Below are 20,254 nucleotides of genomic sequence, written 5' to 3'. Positions count from 1 at the left end.
GGGATATTTCATCTGGAGTATGAGAATCTTACATATCCGGTCTTGGGGAGACTGTGATGATACAAAAACTCCGTGTGCTGTAAATTGTCCCCTGAACCCGATATTGAGGTTCTTTCTCCTGGCAACGGTTTTAGGGAGAGTCCGACACTTTACCCGAGAGTGGTGTGTTGGTCACAGTTGTGAGTTTGTTTGGTACCAAGGAAGTGACACATGTGGGCGTGGGGTGTCCCTTGTGTCCTTGCATTTAATAGGGCATATGCATATGGAAAGATGAAACTTAAATGAAAGATGACAGAAGAAATCATGCATTGCACATAATCATGCATTTTCCTGTTATGCATTAGATCATGCATGTTTGAATCATTTTCTATATCATGACATGATTTTGTAATAGCATAAGATTTACTTATTGAAATCATGCTGCAAGGTTTGGTTATTTAGTTCTTGATATATGGTACTGCTTTACTGTTCTTGACTGGTGAGCATATGTGATTGTTGTCCATATTTAATACTAATAAAATTCCCATTTGAATTCGGATCTCCAATTTCACATTGAAATTCGATTTCACCTTATATTCAGGCTCAAATGAATATAATATAATTTCCTGATTTGATATTCACACATTATTTGACATAAAATTCTTCTTTATTTATTCTGAATATTAGGAAAAATTCTCTAAGTGTTACACCTGTAGTAAAGATGGAGACTATTATCTTGTCCCTTGCCCTTGATTATGCCTGGTTGTTGAATCAACTGAATGTGAACTGTGAAGAATGGCTTCCTTCATGGGAGCCTTAAAGAAGTGGTATATATGGAGCAACCACTTGGCTTCAGTGAGTTTGCAGGTTAAAAAGATCCATATACGAGCTGAAACGAGCTTCGAGGTCCTGGTTCAAGAGATTCCCTAATGAAATCCAAAAGTATGGTTTCAAAAGGTCAGCATTAAGATCATTCATTGTTTATATTCAAAGATATGGATAAGATCACTTTGTTACTTATCTATGTCGATGACATCATAGTCATAGGGAATTGTGAGAATCATATTCAGGAAATAAAAGTCTTCTTAGTAGAAGTTTTAAATTGAAAATTTGGGGAGGTTAAAGTATTTCCTTGGAGTAAAAGTTGATCATAGATGGGACAAACTTATGTTGACCCAATATAAATACACTCAAGAGCAGTGCTATATTGTGATAATCAAATTCGAATCAAATTTTCATTAAACCCAATACAGCATGGTAGAATGAAGCACATTGAAATAGACCAACACTTCATCAGGAAAAAGATAGAGGAACTTGAACTTGAGGCCAGATTTGTAGGGACCAAAGATCAAGCACCTGAGCTAATGTTTCTTCTTTTTTGGTACTTGGTTAGGCGTGTTCAGACCAGGGTCTGAAACCATGTGAATTCAGAATGAGGTCTGAAAAGTGCTCAGTGGGCTCGGCCCACCTGAGCCAATGCACATATGCGGTCTGCAATTTATCAAAAAAAGAAAGAAAGAAATGATACACTTTGTATGTGTGCAGCAATTTTTGAAAAGAAAAACTTGAAGGTCTGCAACTTATAAAAAAAAATGATAAATCTCAGTTTGTATGTGTGCAGCGATTTTTGAAAAGAAAAACTTGACGGTCTGCAACTAATGAAAAAAAAATGATAAATCTCAGTTTGTTGTGTGCAGCAATTTTTGAAAGAAAAATTGAGGGTCTGCAATTTATCAAAAAGAAAGAAAGATAAATCTCAGTTTGTTGTGTGCAGCGATTTTTGAAAACAAAAACTTGAAGGTCTGCAGCTTATCAAAAAAAAAATGATATCTTCACCAAGAGTCCCACAAGGCAAAGATATTGGTTCTTGAAGTCCAAGTTGTCTATGCTCATGAACCATTAACAACTTGGGTGAGGTGTTAGAATAGGCATTATTGGCTTTTTTTGTAAACCCATACTGTCATGAGGGGTAATACTGTAAATTTTCTGCATTTCTAATATAAATAGATAGAAACTGAAAGGATGACCCATATTGGGTATCATTCCTCTACAGCCCCAATGTCATTTTCTCATCCTCTCTCTTCTATATATGCTGTTCTTTGAAAAAACTGCAGAGATAGCGAAATGTAAGGATATAAAGCTTCTATTTCAAAATTCATTAAGTGCAAAAGAATTGTGCGCAGACATACCTCCAAAGCAATAGAAATCCATCTTTATGTATTTTTGTTGATTCATTTTTTTTTGTCAGCAATGGTTAGTAATGTTGGTTTATCGTGCAGCTGAATTGTCCTTTGATCAGCATTTCTCACCTATTCTATTAATGCTTCCTTTTCTTTTCCACATAGTAAATGCCATGATTGTTATATTTGTTTGTCCCTCCTTTTGCAGCCCATTGCACAGAAAGAGATTGAGTTACGGTTTGTAGAGCTTCCCTCAGCAATAATTGCAGGAACACCTTTTCTGGTAATCACAATCTGTTAAAATCTGAGTTTAGTGCTCCTGCTGCTATGATCTTGTATTTTGTGCAATTTACAGTTTTGAAATATAGGATTTAATTATTAATTTAAAAAATAGTTGTATTTTTAGTTGTTTTACACTTATGAAGTGTTGGAAAATCTTCTCTATACTGAATATTACAGTTTGCTTTCCTTGGAATTACTTGTTTGATTGGGTTCTCAGTTATGATTTATCTCTTTAATTATATAAATATATCTTTCCTAATGGAAATGCAATTCTCATGTCCAGAATCCTGTTCTTGAAAGTCTGCTTCGAGGCATCTAACTTCCAGATTTTGAATTTTTTTTCTGAAGTGAGTTTTGAGGATATAGGATTTTTGGCAACCATGGCTGGAAGGGGACCAATGTCAAGAATATTTGAGTGATTAGGGAGTAGGAACTCGTTCTGAAGTGGTATTGGAGATTGCAATTGGAGTAGCAATACCAAGGGTCCCTCTGAGATAAAAATTTGGAGTTTGAATGGCTGCAGCTGGCCATTCGCCTTTATGTAATTGGTAAGGATTGAGAGCAATTTCGGTAACAGGGAAATTGTTCTGTCAATTGTTCATTGAGAGGTAATTAGCTTGTGGGGTTCTTTGTTTCTGGTATAAGGCATTGATATGCTCTGTCTGTTTATTGAGCAACACACCAATTTGTTAGGGCTGTCAACAAGTCAGGTATGCCTCTATCCTGACCCAGATCATATCCAATAGAATCCAGCTTCAAACTTCGACCTGCAAGATTTGAGTACTATATGGACCTCTTTCTGGTTCAAACCAGTCATGATCAAGATGCACTTTTCTTCAATGTTCTGGTTTGTGCTATCTATAATTGTAACGACCCGAAAACTTAACCAATTTTCGACAAATTTTTTTTAAACATAGCGGAACTACTCAATCCACTCCAGGTTAAACATCTCGGCTACATCATAGGGAAATCAAAGAAACACCATCCATTTAATTACCAATAAAATTTGACAGTAAACAAAATGCTAAAGATCATTACTGTTGAGATTAGGTGGTTTTAAGTTTAAATCTTCTTAGATTAGAGGTTATTTGAAATTTCTATTTAATGATGGACTTAGATGTAATTTATTCTTTTGGCCTCTCTCTATTTAACATAGAGAGTAGCCCTAATATGGATTAATGAGTTTGCTTCCTGTGCAGCCGTCTCTCTCTCTCTCTCGCTCTCTTCCTAGGGTTCGATGCATCTCATCTATCCTTCAACATGGTATCAGAGCAGTCGATCGTGGGAGCGTGATCGATCGTGATCAATCTACAATTGATCTATACCAACGAGAAAAAAATATATTCAAATCAGGTCAACTGTTTTTTTTGTGTAAGATCTGATAACAAATCTGGGATTTGACCAAGGTCATGACCCAGATCTGTCATCAAATCTAAGGGAGCAGATGTGGATGCGTGTCGTTGGTCTGGTAGCTCCTCGTTTTTGGAATTTTTGTCCCTGCTGTGATTTTCTGTTGCCGAGTTTTTCTGCCGTGATTTTCTGTTGCCGAGCTTTCCTGTTGTTTGGGAGCATCAACTATCTCATTTGTCGTGATTTACTCTCGTGGTTTCCTGCTGTTTGGGCACAACAACAATCTTATCTGTCGTGATTTTTTTTGTGATTTCCTGCCGTGATCTCCTGCTGTTTGGGAGAAGCAGCAATCTCACTTGTTGTGCTGTTGGATGTCGAGCTATATATGTCTGGGAGCAGCAGTTGTCGTGATTCATTTTCTGCGTCTGCAGATCATTGTTGGTCGTGATTCTTTGGATTTTAGTGGGTCATTTTATTTCAGAATATGGAAACAGCAAGCGTGATTCCCTGCTGTGCTGAAAAAAAATTAAAATTATTATTCATGTTTGTGAGCTGTTGTTCATTACTGTCGTGAAAACTGCAGGATTGATTCCCTGCTGTGCTGGGAAAATATTCTTGTTGAGGGCTGCTATTCATTACTGTCGTGGTTTTTTTTTTGTATGAACAACTGCTGGTTGTCGTATCGGTTGATGTGTGAGTGTAACACACGCTATTCCCTGTGTTGCTTGAAGCCTGTCCAGATTTTATCTCTACTGAAATAGATTTATATCTTCAGTATGGTTGAAACTTCGAAATGTGATTCCAAAATGGAACATATTGGGGAGTATAAGGCATTTGCCAATCCCTTTTCGTACGACTCTTGTGTAAGGTTGAATGAAACTAACTATGCCAGGTGGTCCAAAACTTTTATGATGTCGGTATCTGGACATCGTAGAAAACATATCTTGTTGGAAGACGAACCCACTGAAAAAGTGGTCAAATATGTTACTTGGGATGAAGACAATGACATAGTTATGTCGTGGATCATGAATAGTGTTGAACCCCCTATTGCAGATGGTTTAATTTACTATAATACAACCAAACAGATGTGGGACAATCTTCGAGATACGTACTCACAAGAGACTAATGTGAGTCGTATCCTGCAAGTTGAACAGGAGATATATAATTTACAACAGGGAGATCAGACCTTGACCCAATACTATGCCTCCGTCAAAGCTGCATTTGAAAGACTTAATGCTCACAGACCTCTCTGTTGTTCAAAACAAAAGGATCATCAGGAACAAACTATAGTTGCTTGGTTTCTTACAGGTCTATCGTCTGAATTCTCTGTTGCAAAAGTCCAAATGTTGACTGGTTCAGATGTACCTACTCTTGCTAATGCATACAATCGTCTGAGTTGACTTGCGATCTCTCTTCCACAATCTCAGCCTGTGACTCAGTCATCTGCTCTAGTTGTCTCATCTGGTTATGGGCGTGGAAATATTCAGAATATCAGAGGATGAGGTATGGGAGGCAGAGGAAAGCTTCAATGTAGATTCTGTGGAAAATCTGGACATTTAGAAGATCGTTGCTGGGATAAGCATGGTCGGCCAACCTCTTCTTCATCAAAGTCATATACTCCTAAAGCAAATGTTACTACTCTCGAGGCAACAAATGTACAGGATAATATCTCTGCAAGTGACAGTAGTATCACCCTCAGTCGTGCTGAATATGATGAGCTGATAGCTCTTCGTCCTTTGAGTTCCACCCCTCCTGTAGCTGGTGTTGCCTATTCAACCAGAAATCATCTTCATTCGACTGACAATAAGTGGATTATTGACTCTGGTGCATCCATACATTTGTGTGAAAATTCACTTGTTTTTTCAAATCTAAAGGATATTACTGTTCATCGAGGAGTCTCATTAGCCGATGGGAGTTCCTTCCCGGTTGTTGGTCAGGGAAATATTTCTATATCCTCCTCCTTACAGTTGCAAAATGTTCTTCATGCTCCAAACTTTCCTTAAAGTTTACTCTCTGTTAGTTGCCTTACAAAAGAACAAAACTGTAGAGTAATATTTGATCCGATGGGTTGTCATTTTCAGGATTTGCTGACGGAGAAGAAGATTGGTGGAGGCTATGAAGAAAATGGAGTTTACTACCTACATCATCTAGTGGGTAATGTGCATGCTGCAGTGGAACACTTATTCAGTCCTGTTCAGTGGCATCATCGTCTTGGTCATCCTTCATTGTCAAAGCTTCGTTCGGTCTTTCCTCAAATTCCTTCCACTACATCATTTCAGTGTGAAGCATGTCAGCTGGGCAAGCATCATCGAAGTTCGTTTCCTTCGAGTCAGAGTCAGTCTAGTAATAAAGTTTTTGAACTTCTTCAAGCAGATGTATGGGGTCCTAGTAAGATTCCTACTAGGACTCAGTGTCGATACTATCTTGTATTGTTGATGATTTCTCTAAGTTGTCATGGGTGTTTTTAATAAAAGAACGATCTGAAGTTCCAAGTATTATCAAATCCTTAATTCTTGAAATAAAAACTCAATTTGAATCTATTGTCAAGATTGTTCGCACTGATAATGCTCTTGAGTTTAAATCAAAAGTTCTGTTACAATTTTACCAAGATCATGACATTCAACCTCAAACTATTTGTGCCTATTCATCTCAACAAAATGGGGTGGCTGAGAGAAAACATCGACACCTGCTTGATGTTGCCCGAACCATTATGATTCAATCTAATGTTCCTGCGTTATATTGGGGTGATGCGATTACCACTGCTTGTTATCTGATCAATCGCATGCCTTCATCTTCTGTGGGTGATCAAATTCCATTACATATCCTAAAACCTAATGCCCCACTCTTCTCTTTCTCGCCCAAAATATTTGGATGTGTTTGTTTTGTATACAAACTTGGCCTTGACCGTGATAAACTAGCTGCTCAAGCTACAAAATGCATATTTATAGGTTATCTCAAAAATCAAAAGGGATATCGATGTTATGATCCTTTTTCTCGCCGAGAATATGTTAGTGTGGATGTATCTTTCTTGGAATCCACTCCATATTACTCTAGTATCGGTTCCCCGCTGCAGGTTGATCCAGCTGAGTCTTTTCCATTACCTATACCTCATTCTCTTTTGGAATCCGTGCCCTCATTACCGAACCAAACTTCATCCTCTTTCAGATTTAATAATCCTCCATTGGTATATGTGCGTAGAGCTCCACCTCCGCAAGTGCCTTCATCTTCTTCTTTCCCTGAGGTAAGTTCTACTGACAATAGTGATCTTCATGATGATGATAACAGGCCTATTGCTCTACGAAAGGGGACACGACAATGTACCTTATATCCCATATCTCATTTTGTCTCCGATGCCAAAATTGGAAATCAGATGAAGACTTTTATTTCAGCCTTATCTACTGAAACTATTCCTCTGAACTATCAACAGACAGAGCTTGATAACCGCTGGAAGCTGGCTATGCAAGAAGAAATGGATGCTTTAGTATCTCAACATACATGGGATCTAGTTGATTCCCAGTAGATGTTGACATTGTTGGATGTAAATGGGTATATACAATAAAGTACAAATCTGATGGTTCTATTGAAAGGTACAAGGCCAAATTAGTAGCGAAAGGGTATACTCAGACATATGGTATTGATTTCTTTGAAACCTTTTCTCCTGTTGCACGGATGGGTACCATTCGTCTTGTTCTCTCAGTAGCTATTCAGTATGGTTGGAGCTTGTGCCAATTAGATGTGAAAAATGCATTTCTATATGGGGATCTATCTGAGACCGTTTATATGCAACAACCTCCAGGTTTTGAGGTTGAGGGGGAGTGTCAGAAGGTGTGTAAATTGAGAAAGGCGATTTATGGCCTGAAACAAAGTCCTCATGCATGATTTCAAAAGTTATTTGAAGTGATGTCACACTTTGGCTTTAATAGGTCAGCGACAGATCATACACTATTTATCAAGAAAACTAAGTCAGGCATAGTTGTTATGGTGGTATATGTGGATGACATCATTCTTACAGGAGACAATGTGAAAGATATTGAAAACACAAAGGCTCATCTTCAAAAGCACTTTGTTACAAAAGACCTTGGTCCACTTAGATATTTCCTGGGTATAGAAGTTGCTAGGAGCCGTGAAGGGATGGTTTTGTCTCAACGGAAGTATGTTCTTGACTTATTAAAGGAAACATGAATGTTGGGAGCTAAACCAACAAATATTCCCATGGACCATAAAGTTTAGTTGTTTGAAGAAGGGTCAAAACCGGTTGATAGCAAAAACTATCGCTCCCTAGTAGGGAAGCTATTATATGTAACTGTGACTAGGCCGGATATTGCTTTAGCAGTAAGCAAAGTTAGCCAGTTTATTGGCAAACCAACTGAGGTACACTGGAATGCAGCCATAATGATTCTCAGATATCTAAAATCTTCTCCTGGAAAGGGGTTATTGTTCAGGAAAGGTGAAACTTTGGAGATAGTAGCCTATTCTGATGCTGACTATGCTGGATCTGTAGTAGATAGAAAATCTACCACAGGATTCTGTGTGTTTTTGATATGCAACTTGATTTCTTGGAGAAGTAAGAAACAAAATGTGGTTTCCAAGTCGAGTGCAGAATTAGAATATCGGGCTATGGCCCAAACAACTGTTGAATTGATGTGGGTTCGTATGGTTCTTCATGATCTTCAGGTGAAGGTTTCCTCTCCTATGACCATGATGTGTGATAACAAGGCTGCAACATATATAGCGAACAATCTTGTCTTTCATGAGAGAACAAAGCACATTGAGGTTGATTGCCACTATGTAAGAGATATGATTCAAGCTGGTCATATCACTACCAAATATCTAAAGTCGGAAGACCAAGTTGCAGATATGTTTACAAAACCTCTTGCTAGACCAAATTTCTCAAAATGTTGTGACAAGCTGAGCATGATTGATATCTATGCTCCAGCTTAAGGGGGAGTGTTGAGATTAGGTGGTTTTAAGTTTAAATCTTCTTAGATTAGAGGTTATTTGAAATTTTTATTTAATGATGGACTTAGATGCAATTTATTCTTTTGGCCTCTCTCTATTTAACATAGAGAGTAGCCCTAATATGGATTAATGAGTTTGCTTCCTGTGTAGCCGTCTCTCTCTCTCTCTCTACCTAGGGTTCAGTGCATCTCATCTATCCTTCAACAATTACAAAAGTAGAAATGAAAATAACTAAGCTATTTCAAGTTGTCCCGAGAACATCAAAATTTTTTGCATTATAGTCCCTATCATGGTTGCCAGTTGAGGAAGCGGGAGCGGGAAGCGATACGGGAAGCAGAAGTGGGATGCAAGACACTTTCAAAATTTTAGGAAGCGGGAAGTGTGGGATGACTTAGGAGCGAATCAGGAATCGTCTCGGAAATGACCTAAGAAGCGAACCGGAAGTGAGGGGGAAGAGAAAAAAAATACAAAAAAAAATTGAAAAAAATGGAGGAAGCGTGATGGGAAGCACACTTCCCATAAAAGGGAAGCATGTTTCTCATTAAAGGGAAGCACACTTTCCAAAAAAATGATGCTTCCCCACGCATTTTAGAAGCGTGACATTTCACGCTTCCCTACTTACCTAAGCGTTTTTTGTAATTTTGGTCCTTACATCATCTTGCAATCACTCTGCATCATCTATTCTTCACCTGAAATGATAAAATATTAGGATCAGACTATAACCAGTCTGAGCAGTAGGATTACCATGTGTACAATGTAACAAGGATTTGCAATGCTATTGGTTATTCAATGAATTGTAAAGCTATGACATATCATGAGATAACTAAACGAATATCACATGAAACATTTAAAATCATAACTCATTTCTGACATATGAATAAGCACAATACATTATAAGCATTTTCAGACATAGTATATCATAAATTTCATATGAATAAAGAACATAAAATAATTAATTTAAGTATCTCTTTAGTTATCCCGCGGGTACTCGCAGGCCAAGGCAACCGTAACAGAAGATAACATTCGGGGGTTTGTTATGTTGTGTTTTATTAACCCGAATGTCTAATTGAAACCGAAATCCTAAGAGAGCGGTTTAATAACCAAGAGAACTTTCCAAAGGCTAAATAAGCAAGATCTATCCTTAACTTCTGCAGAAGAACTTGAACCTACCACCTAGGACAATTTGGTAGTTTGGGTTGCCTAACTCCGAGGACTGAGATTCAACGAGCCATTGCCGCTGGAAGCTAAATAACACGTTCTCGGAGTTGTATACCACCTACCCTCTCTAAGGTAAGCTCGAGTCTGAGTGGGTTACTTATCTTATAATTTTTGTTACCAGACTTCTCAGGAATTCAAGATGTTTTTTAACCCATTAGCTTAATGTTTCCGGTACTAACATAGGCAACAAATCATACAACAATAATAGCATTATCCCAAAGACTCCCACCTTATGTAGGTAGGTTGCCAGCTATCAATTTATTTATGCATTCCCACTCAGTGTGCTCTGGTGCCTTTAAACCGGCGAGCACAAGTGCCTCGGTACTTTTAAACCCGTCGGGCAAAATTTTAGAGTTATGAGTTCTTGTGTCTTAGAGTTATAAAGCTTTATGTGTATGTGCAGGAAAACCTTTGGTTTGCAAAACCCTTGTTTGGCAACCCATGTGCCTTTAAAAACTCATTACTACACATTTCTTCTAATCACATATAAGAATATAACCCGTGCTTACATGGCACCACCATGGTTCACCCGAACCGCAAGCTCGAATATGAGCTTATTTTACGAAAATCATAGGTAACTTAAACTCAATAGTCACAAAGCATCAATACAGCGGTACATCTTCATAAAAGTAATAATTGCAATTGACATAGCTCCGGTGTCACTAAATCATCCATAATGTATTAAAATGTTCGTCTGAGCAATATATAGAAAAATCTTAAAAGTAAGATACGCACGTTATGGATTTGTCTTTAGGGAACATTTTCAGGAGTTATCTTGTACAAGGCATGTTGATTACTATGTTTGTGCTATTGAACATTATACAGAAAGAAAACATCTAGAGTATATGGATTTGTCTTTAGGGAACATTTTCAGGAGTTATCTCGTATAAGGCATGTTGATTACTATGTTTGTGCTATTGAACATTATACAGAAAGAAAACATCTAGAGTATACACGTAGGCCTTGAGTTTTGTAATTGAACATAACTAAAAAAAACGGTTTGTCATGTACTTAACACAGAAAATCACTCTATCATTGAATATAAAACATAAATCAATTTCAGTGAATGCATTTAACATAGAAATTCAAAACTGTCATTGAACTTAATACGACAACATGTTGTCATTGAACTTGGCACAAATAAATTTCTGTCTATACCCTGGCCTTAACACAACAAATCAAGACTGTCAATGAACTAACTGCAGAAATTAACGACCCGAAATAAATTCTTCTATCATTGAAACTAATACAGAAAATCAAAACTAACATGGAACTTAACATTGAGATCAATTTCTGTCAATGTACTTTAACACAAAAAATTCAAACTGTTATTAAACTTAACACAGCAATCATGTTGTCATTGAACTTAACCTCTATTTCTGTCCATACCCATACCACAGAAAATCAATGCTGTCATTTTGCTAACGCAGATCAGAAATGTTCTCCATTGAAGATATTGAACACTTCCAAAGCAAAAACACACAGATCATGAGTTCAAATATATTTTCTAAAGCCACACACGCAAATCCAAAATTTGGACATACTACGAAATATTTTCTAAGCCCAACGTGCATATCAAAATATTTTTTATTTTTTGCAAACAACAACAACAAACAACAACAACTACGCCTTCATCCCAAAACAATTGGGGTCGGCGATATGAACCAACAAAGAAAATCATTCTGGGTCTTCCACATGAATCCTTCTCCTCCATTCATTTCTATCCAATGCCATGTCCTCGGTGAGGTTCAAAGCATTCATATCCTTTCCTATCACCTCCATCCATGTCTTCCTAGGCCTACCCCGACCTCTTTTAACTAATATATTTTCCCATTTCTCCATCCTTCTAACTGGAGCATCATTAGGCCTTCGTCGAATCTTATTTTTTGCACATCTTACAAAATTTCTCTTTTTCCAAAACCAAAAACACGCAGATCAGGAACTTAAATACATTTTCCAAAGCCAAATTCGCAAGTCGGGAATTTTGATCATAGTACAAAATATTTTCTAATCTAACATGTATATCAGAAATATTTCCGTTACCTATCTCACCAAATATTCCAAAACTCAAAACACGCAGATCAGAAATTCTAATATATATTCCAAAGCCAAACCTGCAGATTAAAAGTTTGAATAAATTACAGAATATTTTTCTAATCTAAGCACGCATAGCAGAAAGATTTTTATGGCCTATCTCACAGAATATTTCCAGAACTCCAAACACGCAGATCAGAAATTTTAATCTATATTCTAAAACCAAACCCGCAGATCAAAAGTTAATATTATCTTACAGGCTATTTTTTCTGATCTAAGCATGTATATAAAAAATGTTTGTATTGCATATCTCACAAAATATTTCCAAAAAAACTCAGAACACGCATATGAGAAATGTTGATCAGTCTAAGTTCATGCATATCGATCATTGGACTTAACACAAAGATATCAAATGGCAATACATCGAGTTCTACCACGATTTCCATTTAGCATATTTTAGGAAATACAAATAAGCACCCACAATTTTTTATTCACGAAAACTAGACATAAAACAAAATATATTCTGCCACAATTATGCAGATCAGAATTTTGAATGTACTTTCCAATGCCAAACATACAGCTCGAAAGTTTGAGTACATTACAAAAATATTTCCCCAGCCAGACATGCATATCAACACTATTTTCATTGCACATATTGCATAATATTTTTTTTTTCTAAACCAACACACATGTCTGGAAATTTAAACGTGTTTTTCCAACTCCCCACAAACAGGCCAGAAATTTTCTATTTAAGATACTACAGAATGCATCTAAGGCAAAACACACAAGTCAGTGTTTACACAGCCTGATTTCATGTTGATCGGTCATACTAGAAAAAATATTTCTGGTATTGACTGATTAGCATCCAAATGAATCCCCTATTTTTACCTCTACACAACCTCCCTCTTTTTCTTTTTTGATTTGGGTTGTGCTGCAACTCATTGCATGCTTGAAACAAAGCATACTGTAAAAATCACAGAAAATCCCACCTCTGTTAGGTGCGGTGAATCACACACTCTCCTTTGCTGCAGTGAATATCTCTCGACCGTGCAAGAGAGAGAGAGAGAGAGAGAGAGAGAGAGAGAGAGAGAGAGAGAGAGAGAGAGAGAGAGAGAGGATCGTTATGCTTTGCGTGAGAGGAGGTTGGAGAAGAAAAAATGGGGAAGAGGGAAGTCGTAGGTGAGAGGTGGGTCTCGGTTTTCCCCCTTTCTCTCCACTATGCGTGAATGGGGGGTTTCACGCCCCCCCCCCCCCCCCCCCCACTTTCCCCTTTTGTGTTTCACGTTTTTTTTTTTTTTAAAGCCAAGCGGGACCAGTTATTATTCAACATACCCATTAGGGTTTGAACGTGCAACGACCCCACACGTGATGGCTTGGGCTAAAAGAAAGAAATCGTGCGTTAGGTCAAATTTTTGATTGGATCTTTTCCACGATCCATTACGTTTCAGATCCACAATGGGGTTTCCTGGGTCCATTCCCCAAAATCCGAATCTTCTAGTACTGAATTTAGAGATTCAAACTTCTGATATGGATCCAAATAAAATACTATGGATCCAATATCAAAATTTTAATTGGACCATTACGATTTTGATGTAAAATCTATATTAAGATATTGAAATCCGATGTCAAAGATCCAAACAAGGCATTTTGGATCCAGTATTGGATATCCAAATACGGTTTCTGGAATTTATATCAAGATCTGAAAATATCCGGGATCCAATATAAATCAAATTAAAAATGAAAATACTCTCGTACCACATTTTGGCCATGAAATTCAAGTCTATTTAGGCGATAAAATTTGCAAGCGTTACAATAATGGGATGCAAGACCGGTTGAGTCTAAACTAGGTTCAGTCGATCTTGGATCCAAACTGATGTACTAGCACATCAAGGTCAAATACTGGTCTGGTGCATGTCCGACCCGTTGACATCCCTAGTTTGAAGTATTTGATCAGAGCTAAGGATCACGTGTAACTAAATTTTTTCATGAACTTTATAATCTGGTTTTATCTTGAATAATTTTTTTTATCTGCAATTTTTTCTCAATGATTCAAGAGGAAACAATCAAATACATGATTATTTCAAATGCGTAATGCCAATATTTGGTGGGACTGATGCTTAAGCCATCCAGAGCTTTCACTTTGCAGAGCTATTTTGCTCATGGTTAAGTGGCCATGTGACTTTATTGTAAATTCAGGTCACGTCAGCAGATCTTCACAAGAGGGAAGACGAGAGAAAAGAGAAGGAAGAGGCTGCTGCAAATATTCTCCACACCTTCCTCATTGGTCGTGGGTTACTTTTATATTAAGATTGTAATACATTCCATGAATACCCCTAATTAGAGTACAAAATAAAGATACAACAGTGGGGTAAGAATAAAAACATAAAATACAGAAAATATTACATAAAGGAGAAGAGAACCCAAACACGCCAATCTGGATCTGGATCCAGATCCAAAACGTCATGTCTCAGTAGCCTCCCTCAAGTAGTGCATGGTGATAACCATGGATAACTTGCTCTTCAAGTACCAAAAACGTTGCTCGCTTAGCCCTTTAGTGAATAAATCCGCTACTTGGTCTTGAGTCCCAACAAACTGAGTTGTGATCTGCCCACTTTCTATTTTGCTTCTGATGAAGTGTTGATATACCTCTATATGTTTGGTTCCTCCGTGTTGAATTGGATTAAGAGAGATCTTAATCGCACTTTGATTATCATAAAACAATATTGAACTTGGTATCTGTTGGTTTGGATCAAACAACAAATACCTGATCCGGGTTATTTCTGATGAAGTTGCTCCCATTGATCGGTATTCAGCCTCAGTACTAGAACGAGCCACTCCCTTTTGCTTCTTGCTACTCCACAAAACTAGATTTTTTCCAATGAAAATATAATATCCAGAAACTGATTTTTCATCTGGGTCTCCTGCCCAGTCTGCATCTGAAAATGCCATCACAGTCAACATATTCTCCCCTTTGTCTCTCTTTTGAAAACAAAGTCCATCTCCAAGAGTGCCCTTTAAATATCTAAGGATCCTTTTAACATCCTCAACGTGGCTAGTGCGTGGACAATGCATGATTTGAGAAACTTGATTTACTGCATAAACAATATCAGGATGAGTAAAAGTTAGATATTGGAGCATGCCTACAATACTCTTATACCTCGTAGGGTCATAAAAAATCTCTCCTTTATCACGTCCAAGTTTCTGCTGTAGCACACTTGGAGTTAATATCAGCTTGCAGTCTTTCATCCTGGCCTTGGTAAGCAGGTCAACTATATACTTATTTGAGTCAACATCAACACATCTTTTCTCCTATCGACTTCCACAACTAGGAAATGCTTGAGATCTCTCAGGTCCTTCATTTTAAATCTTTTACTTAACACCTCCTTAATCTCATTAATATGCTCATCAAAATCTCCTACAACTATGATATCATTAATATATATAAGTAGCATAGTTATCCAACTATGACCATTATAAATAAAAAGGGAATGATCCAGATGAGATGCAAAAGCTATATTTCTGAATTTCAAGTGAGAAGCTTTCAAACCATGACCTGGATGCTTGTTTTAGCCCATATATGGCCCTCTTCAACTTGCACACATAACTGGTCAGATCCTTTTTACTGTATCCTTGTGGTTGTTCCATGTACACTTCTTCTTTGAGGTCTCCATATAAGAAAATATTTTTAACATCTAACTGAGTGAAGAACCAACTGTGATCCACTTCTAATGAAAGAATAATTGTCATTTTGACAACTGAATTGAATGTTTCTTTGTAATCCAGTCCTTGCTCTTGCATTAATTCTTTTGCTACCAGCCTTGCTTTGTACCTTTCTATGCTGCCATTGGGTTTGTATTTGATTTTAAAAACCCACTTTGACCCAACCGCATTCTTCTCTGTAGGTCTTTTGATAACATCCCAAGTTTTGCACTCATACAATGCTTGCATATCTTCATTGATAACTTCAATCCATTTATTGGATTTTGAGGGTTGATTGTAGGATTGGGGTTCTTGAGTTGGGAGACGGTAGTTAAAAATGCTTGATGCTCAGTGCTAAAGTTCTCATAACTCACCCACCCATCAATAGGATGTCGAACTCTTCCAAACCTTCTAGTTGTTTGGATGTTTTGGGCATTCGACAATTCAATTCTTCCATGTTCTATACAATCTTTTGGAACATTTTGATCCCTACGATTGTAAACAATTCTTTTGAATTTGTTATCTACCGAATCTGTTTCTGATTTGCTGTCTCGTAATATCTTGCTACTCTATTTGGTCTTCTAGATCAACAAGTTCACTTTCAGCTTCATTATCCTCTGCAGCCAGCTTCATGGGAAACAAACTAGCACTCAACCAGGGTTGATATAGTTGAGGTGTCTATGACTGTACACTTTGAGTCTTGTTCTTTAAGTCAAAATTTGGTTCATCAAAAACAACATTTCTCATAATACGAATGCACTTGTCTCAACATCATAGCATTTGTATCCTTTGTAGTCATCAACATATCTGTTATCATTGCAAAATTTTACTTTTGCAAGTCAAACTGACCTTTTGAAATTTTTTTGAAAATAACTCGCCTCCGTTTTTAAAATGTGAAAAAATTTCGTAGAATAGGACTTTCCTGTCGGTACGAGGTTCAACTTTTTCTGGCGCCATAACAAGGGGTAATCGAACCAAGGATCAATTTTGTGCTTTGCTTTGCTCAACTATCTAAATCGTTATTCTATTTCCTAAATGCACGAAGAAGCAAACATCTGCTATAACTTAGAAGGATGCAGATTGAAAACATGATGTATGCTTCGAATATCTTGGAAATATATGGAAAAAGGAGATGTTCTGAAAATCGTGATTCAAACTTGAAAAACACTTTTGAAGAAAGGAAAACTATTTTGAGAAAATCGATTTTTGAAGAAGGGAAATCCTGATGCTTTTGAGAAAATCGATTTTTCTGAGATAGAACTTTGAAATAGATCAAAAGGGATGGGCGTGTGGCCTTGTGAACTTTTTCATGATGCAATCTAAACCTAGATGATCCATGAATGCAGTTTGTGAAAATATTTTCTGAAGAATTTGAGAAAATCATTTTTAAAAGGATTTTTGTGTCTTATAGAATTTAAATATGATAAATTCGTCACATATCTCTGATTATGATCAGGAATCTGTATTGAATATATCTCATTTGATTCTAAAAGGAAAAATACTTAGAAAAACTTTTGAAAAATATGTAATAATTTCTGAAGATAGCCTAAGAGTGTAGGCCGTTTGTAAGTTAAAAGAAGATGATAAATCTGAGTTTCATTCATATTCTGACTATGGCCTCAAATACGAAATTCATTGAGTTTATCAACTTCGTAGAAGCGGGTGCACGTGCCATTCGTGTTGACCATTGTTGATTTAAAGTATGCATATGAATCATCATCTATAACAGTTAATTTTTGAAAGTAAACTATATGCAAATGCAACCCTAATATATGTAGAAAGGAAAAATTCTTATTCCAATATTATAATTACAATTTATATCAATAATTGAAATAAAATAAAGAAAAAAAGTGAGGGAATGAAAGAAAATCTAATCATGAGCTTTCCTACAAAATTAACAAACATGATAGTAGAAAAATGTAGGCTTTTCTGGATTTATCCAACAATATTTGGAAATTGAGGGATTTATCTAGATATAAGCCTTTTTCCATGCTTCTGTAAAATAAATCAAATAAAACCTAAATAAATAAATAATAAAAGTAAACATTTTGAAAATTCAGAATTGGAGAAAAATTTATCAAAATGCCCTTGAAAACTGATAATATTTGCAAAACAGGATTTTTTAGGAAAAAATTTTGTGATACGCTTAATCCGGTGACCAAACAGATTCCAAATGATGCCAAATCGGGTGGAGAACACCCTGATATGCTTATGAAGATGATCACATCCTAAAATCACGAAAACAATGTATGGAAATAATAAAATATGTAAAAAAGATGAAATTTGCCCGTGTTTCGGCTGAATCAGAACTCTACGGGCATCTTGTTTTTAGGAAATAACTAAATAACACATCCAATGAATTCCAAAAATCATAAAAATCGACTTGGACACTTCTAATAACCCTAAAAATAAGATACAATCAAAAAATATATTTTTGTGATTATTTTAGATATAAATATTAAATAAAAAGGGGAAAACATGCCATTTTATCTGCGGTTCCGTACCTGTCACAGTGTCAAACCAGAATCGGATATCAAACACCAGTGAAAATTTGTGAAATTTAACAGGAAGAAATTAGAAAGATTAATGAAAATAACCCTTTTTACAGATCGAGAATACGATCTCCAGTTAGAGAGATACGACTCCGACAACATAACGATGCAAGAAAGACAGATCCGGTTTCGGGTTTCAAGAAATATAGCAAACAGTCATCAAAATTCATAAATTTTTTCCGAGATAAACTGGATATCACGACGAGAAAAACCCTTTTTACGGATTGAAAATACGATCTCCGGTGAGGGGGAAATCATTCCGACAAAATGAACCAAGGTCCGAATCATGCCTGGCGTTTCAAGAAAATAGAAAACGATGGTGAAAATTTATAAAAATCACACCACAGAAAGTAGACATGCAGACGACCCAGTCACTTTTTTACGGATCGTCGATACGATCTCTGGTATAGGAGAAATCGCTCCGGCAAGATGAACCTGACCCTGAACCATGCCTGTTGGTTCAAGAAACGCAGGTTCTGATGTCGGGTTAAAGAAAAATAGCAATCGATCGTAGAAAATCATAAAAATTTCACAGATTCATCTAGATACTCTGACGAGCACACCATTTTTTTACGGATCGTCAATACGATCTCCGGTTAGGGAGATATGACCTCAGAAAGATGCTTCTGAATTTTCAAAGCGTTTCCCCAGTTCAAAAAACAGGTTCCGACTTTGATTTTTGAAAACAGGGTTACAAATCTAAAAAAAATCAAAATTTTTATTGAAAATCGTGGGTATATGCATGATTCTACCATAAAAAAATCAGATTTAAACAATGAATATAAACTGGTAAAATAATAGCATTAACAGATGGCCAGAATTCAAGATATGAAATCTAAAACCCTAGAATAAAATAAAACTTGATTAAGCATGCTAAAAATAATAAAATGTGTGACTAAAGCTGTAACGCCCCAAAATCATGGACTTGAAACCTTTTATGAAAAGGTTGAAAGCTTTGAAATCAATCTTTTTTCAGAGTTTAAAACAAGAGTTCAACGGAAGATCAGGTTCAAAACAATAAGTCCCTAGACCTTGGGCACATTACCATCAAAAGAAGATTCCCCCTTACAAACCGATTTGCAGTTCAAATATATATTTTATTGAAATGAAAAGAAGAACCACATTTTGGTAATACAGTTTTAGAAATCCAGAGTTCTAATCAAAAGAGATGCTTTCAAAGAAACCTTATACCACATCTATCAAAAGAGTCCCCAGGAGCGCAACGTCAGGAAAGGGCATTGCCTTGAATGCATCGCGTCATCATGCCATCGCAAGCTGTCTCAACCTGTTCACCACCTGCCTATGAAAATGGGTCAGTCACACCACAAACTAGTAGGGGTGCAAAGGACAAGAAAGAGCAGAAGCTGCAATAAGTAAGATAAACGCTAGCTCAAGCAGAAACAAGCAAGACTAGCAGATCTAACCAAATGTGCTGTGGAGTAAGCAAAGCTCTAGTAAAGCAAACAGCTACACACAAGAGCAGGGAGGATCAAAGTGCTAAACAAACAACTATAGCAATCCCACTGATATAATAGGTGAAGAATAACTAACTCTATCCACCAGCCAAGCAAAGCAATTGCATAAGACAAGTATTCATAACACTCATAATACATATACAAGTACCATAAGATGGCTCAATCCATAGATAAGTGATTGCATTAATCGTGAGGCACAAGCTATTGCATCACAAGCAATTCATAAGCTACACAGGATAAACAATCAACTAGTATGAGAAGCTAGTTATTACTAAACAAGGAACTGCGTAAGCAGTTTAACCAACAAGGGTAACGCCTCGACAGGCGTACCTAGCTCAACGAGTAGCATACCTAACTACCGAGCTAACAAGCAAGCAAGCAACGCACGTCACAACATGCATATCTCATGATCATGTGCATAAGTTATATCTTGTCTCATTACTGAGCAGGCCGTTGTGGGTACGCACAAGGCAAAACGTAGAAACAGCCGAGATCGATTCGGGGGTCCATTATGCTATGTATTTTA

At 36.8% G+C, this 20,254-nt stretch overlaps 1 protein-coding gene across 4 annotated transcripts in view; it reads left to right on the top strand.

Moving 5' to 3' along the window:
* Positions 1 to 20,254, top strand: part of LOC149822215 (trafficking protein particle complex subunit-like protein) — a 183,416-nt gene that overhangs the window by 88,415 nt on the left and 74,747 nt on the right. For all 4 annotated transcript variants that reach the window (XM_089980716.1, XM_089980714.1, XM_089980713.1 and 1 more), the window contains one exon: positions 2,368 to 2,442. In XM_089980716.1, coding sequence (XP_089836842.1) covers positions 2,368 to 2,442 — 75 coding nt within the window. The remainder of the gene's footprint in view (positions 1 to 2,367; positions 2,443 to 20,254) is intronic.

The sequence above is a fragment of the Nuphar pumila genome, chromosome 11 (genome assembly GCF_984573655.1).
Source record: "Nuphar pumila chromosome 11, dmNupPumi1.hap1.1, whole genome shotgun sequence".
Taxonomy (NCBI): Eukaryota; Viridiplantae; Streptophyta; class Magnoliopsida; order Nymphaeales; family Nymphaeaceae; genus Nuphar; species Nuphar pumila.
Note: the sequence above shows the minus strand (reverse complement) of the source record. Positions and strands in the feature narration are given on the sequence as shown.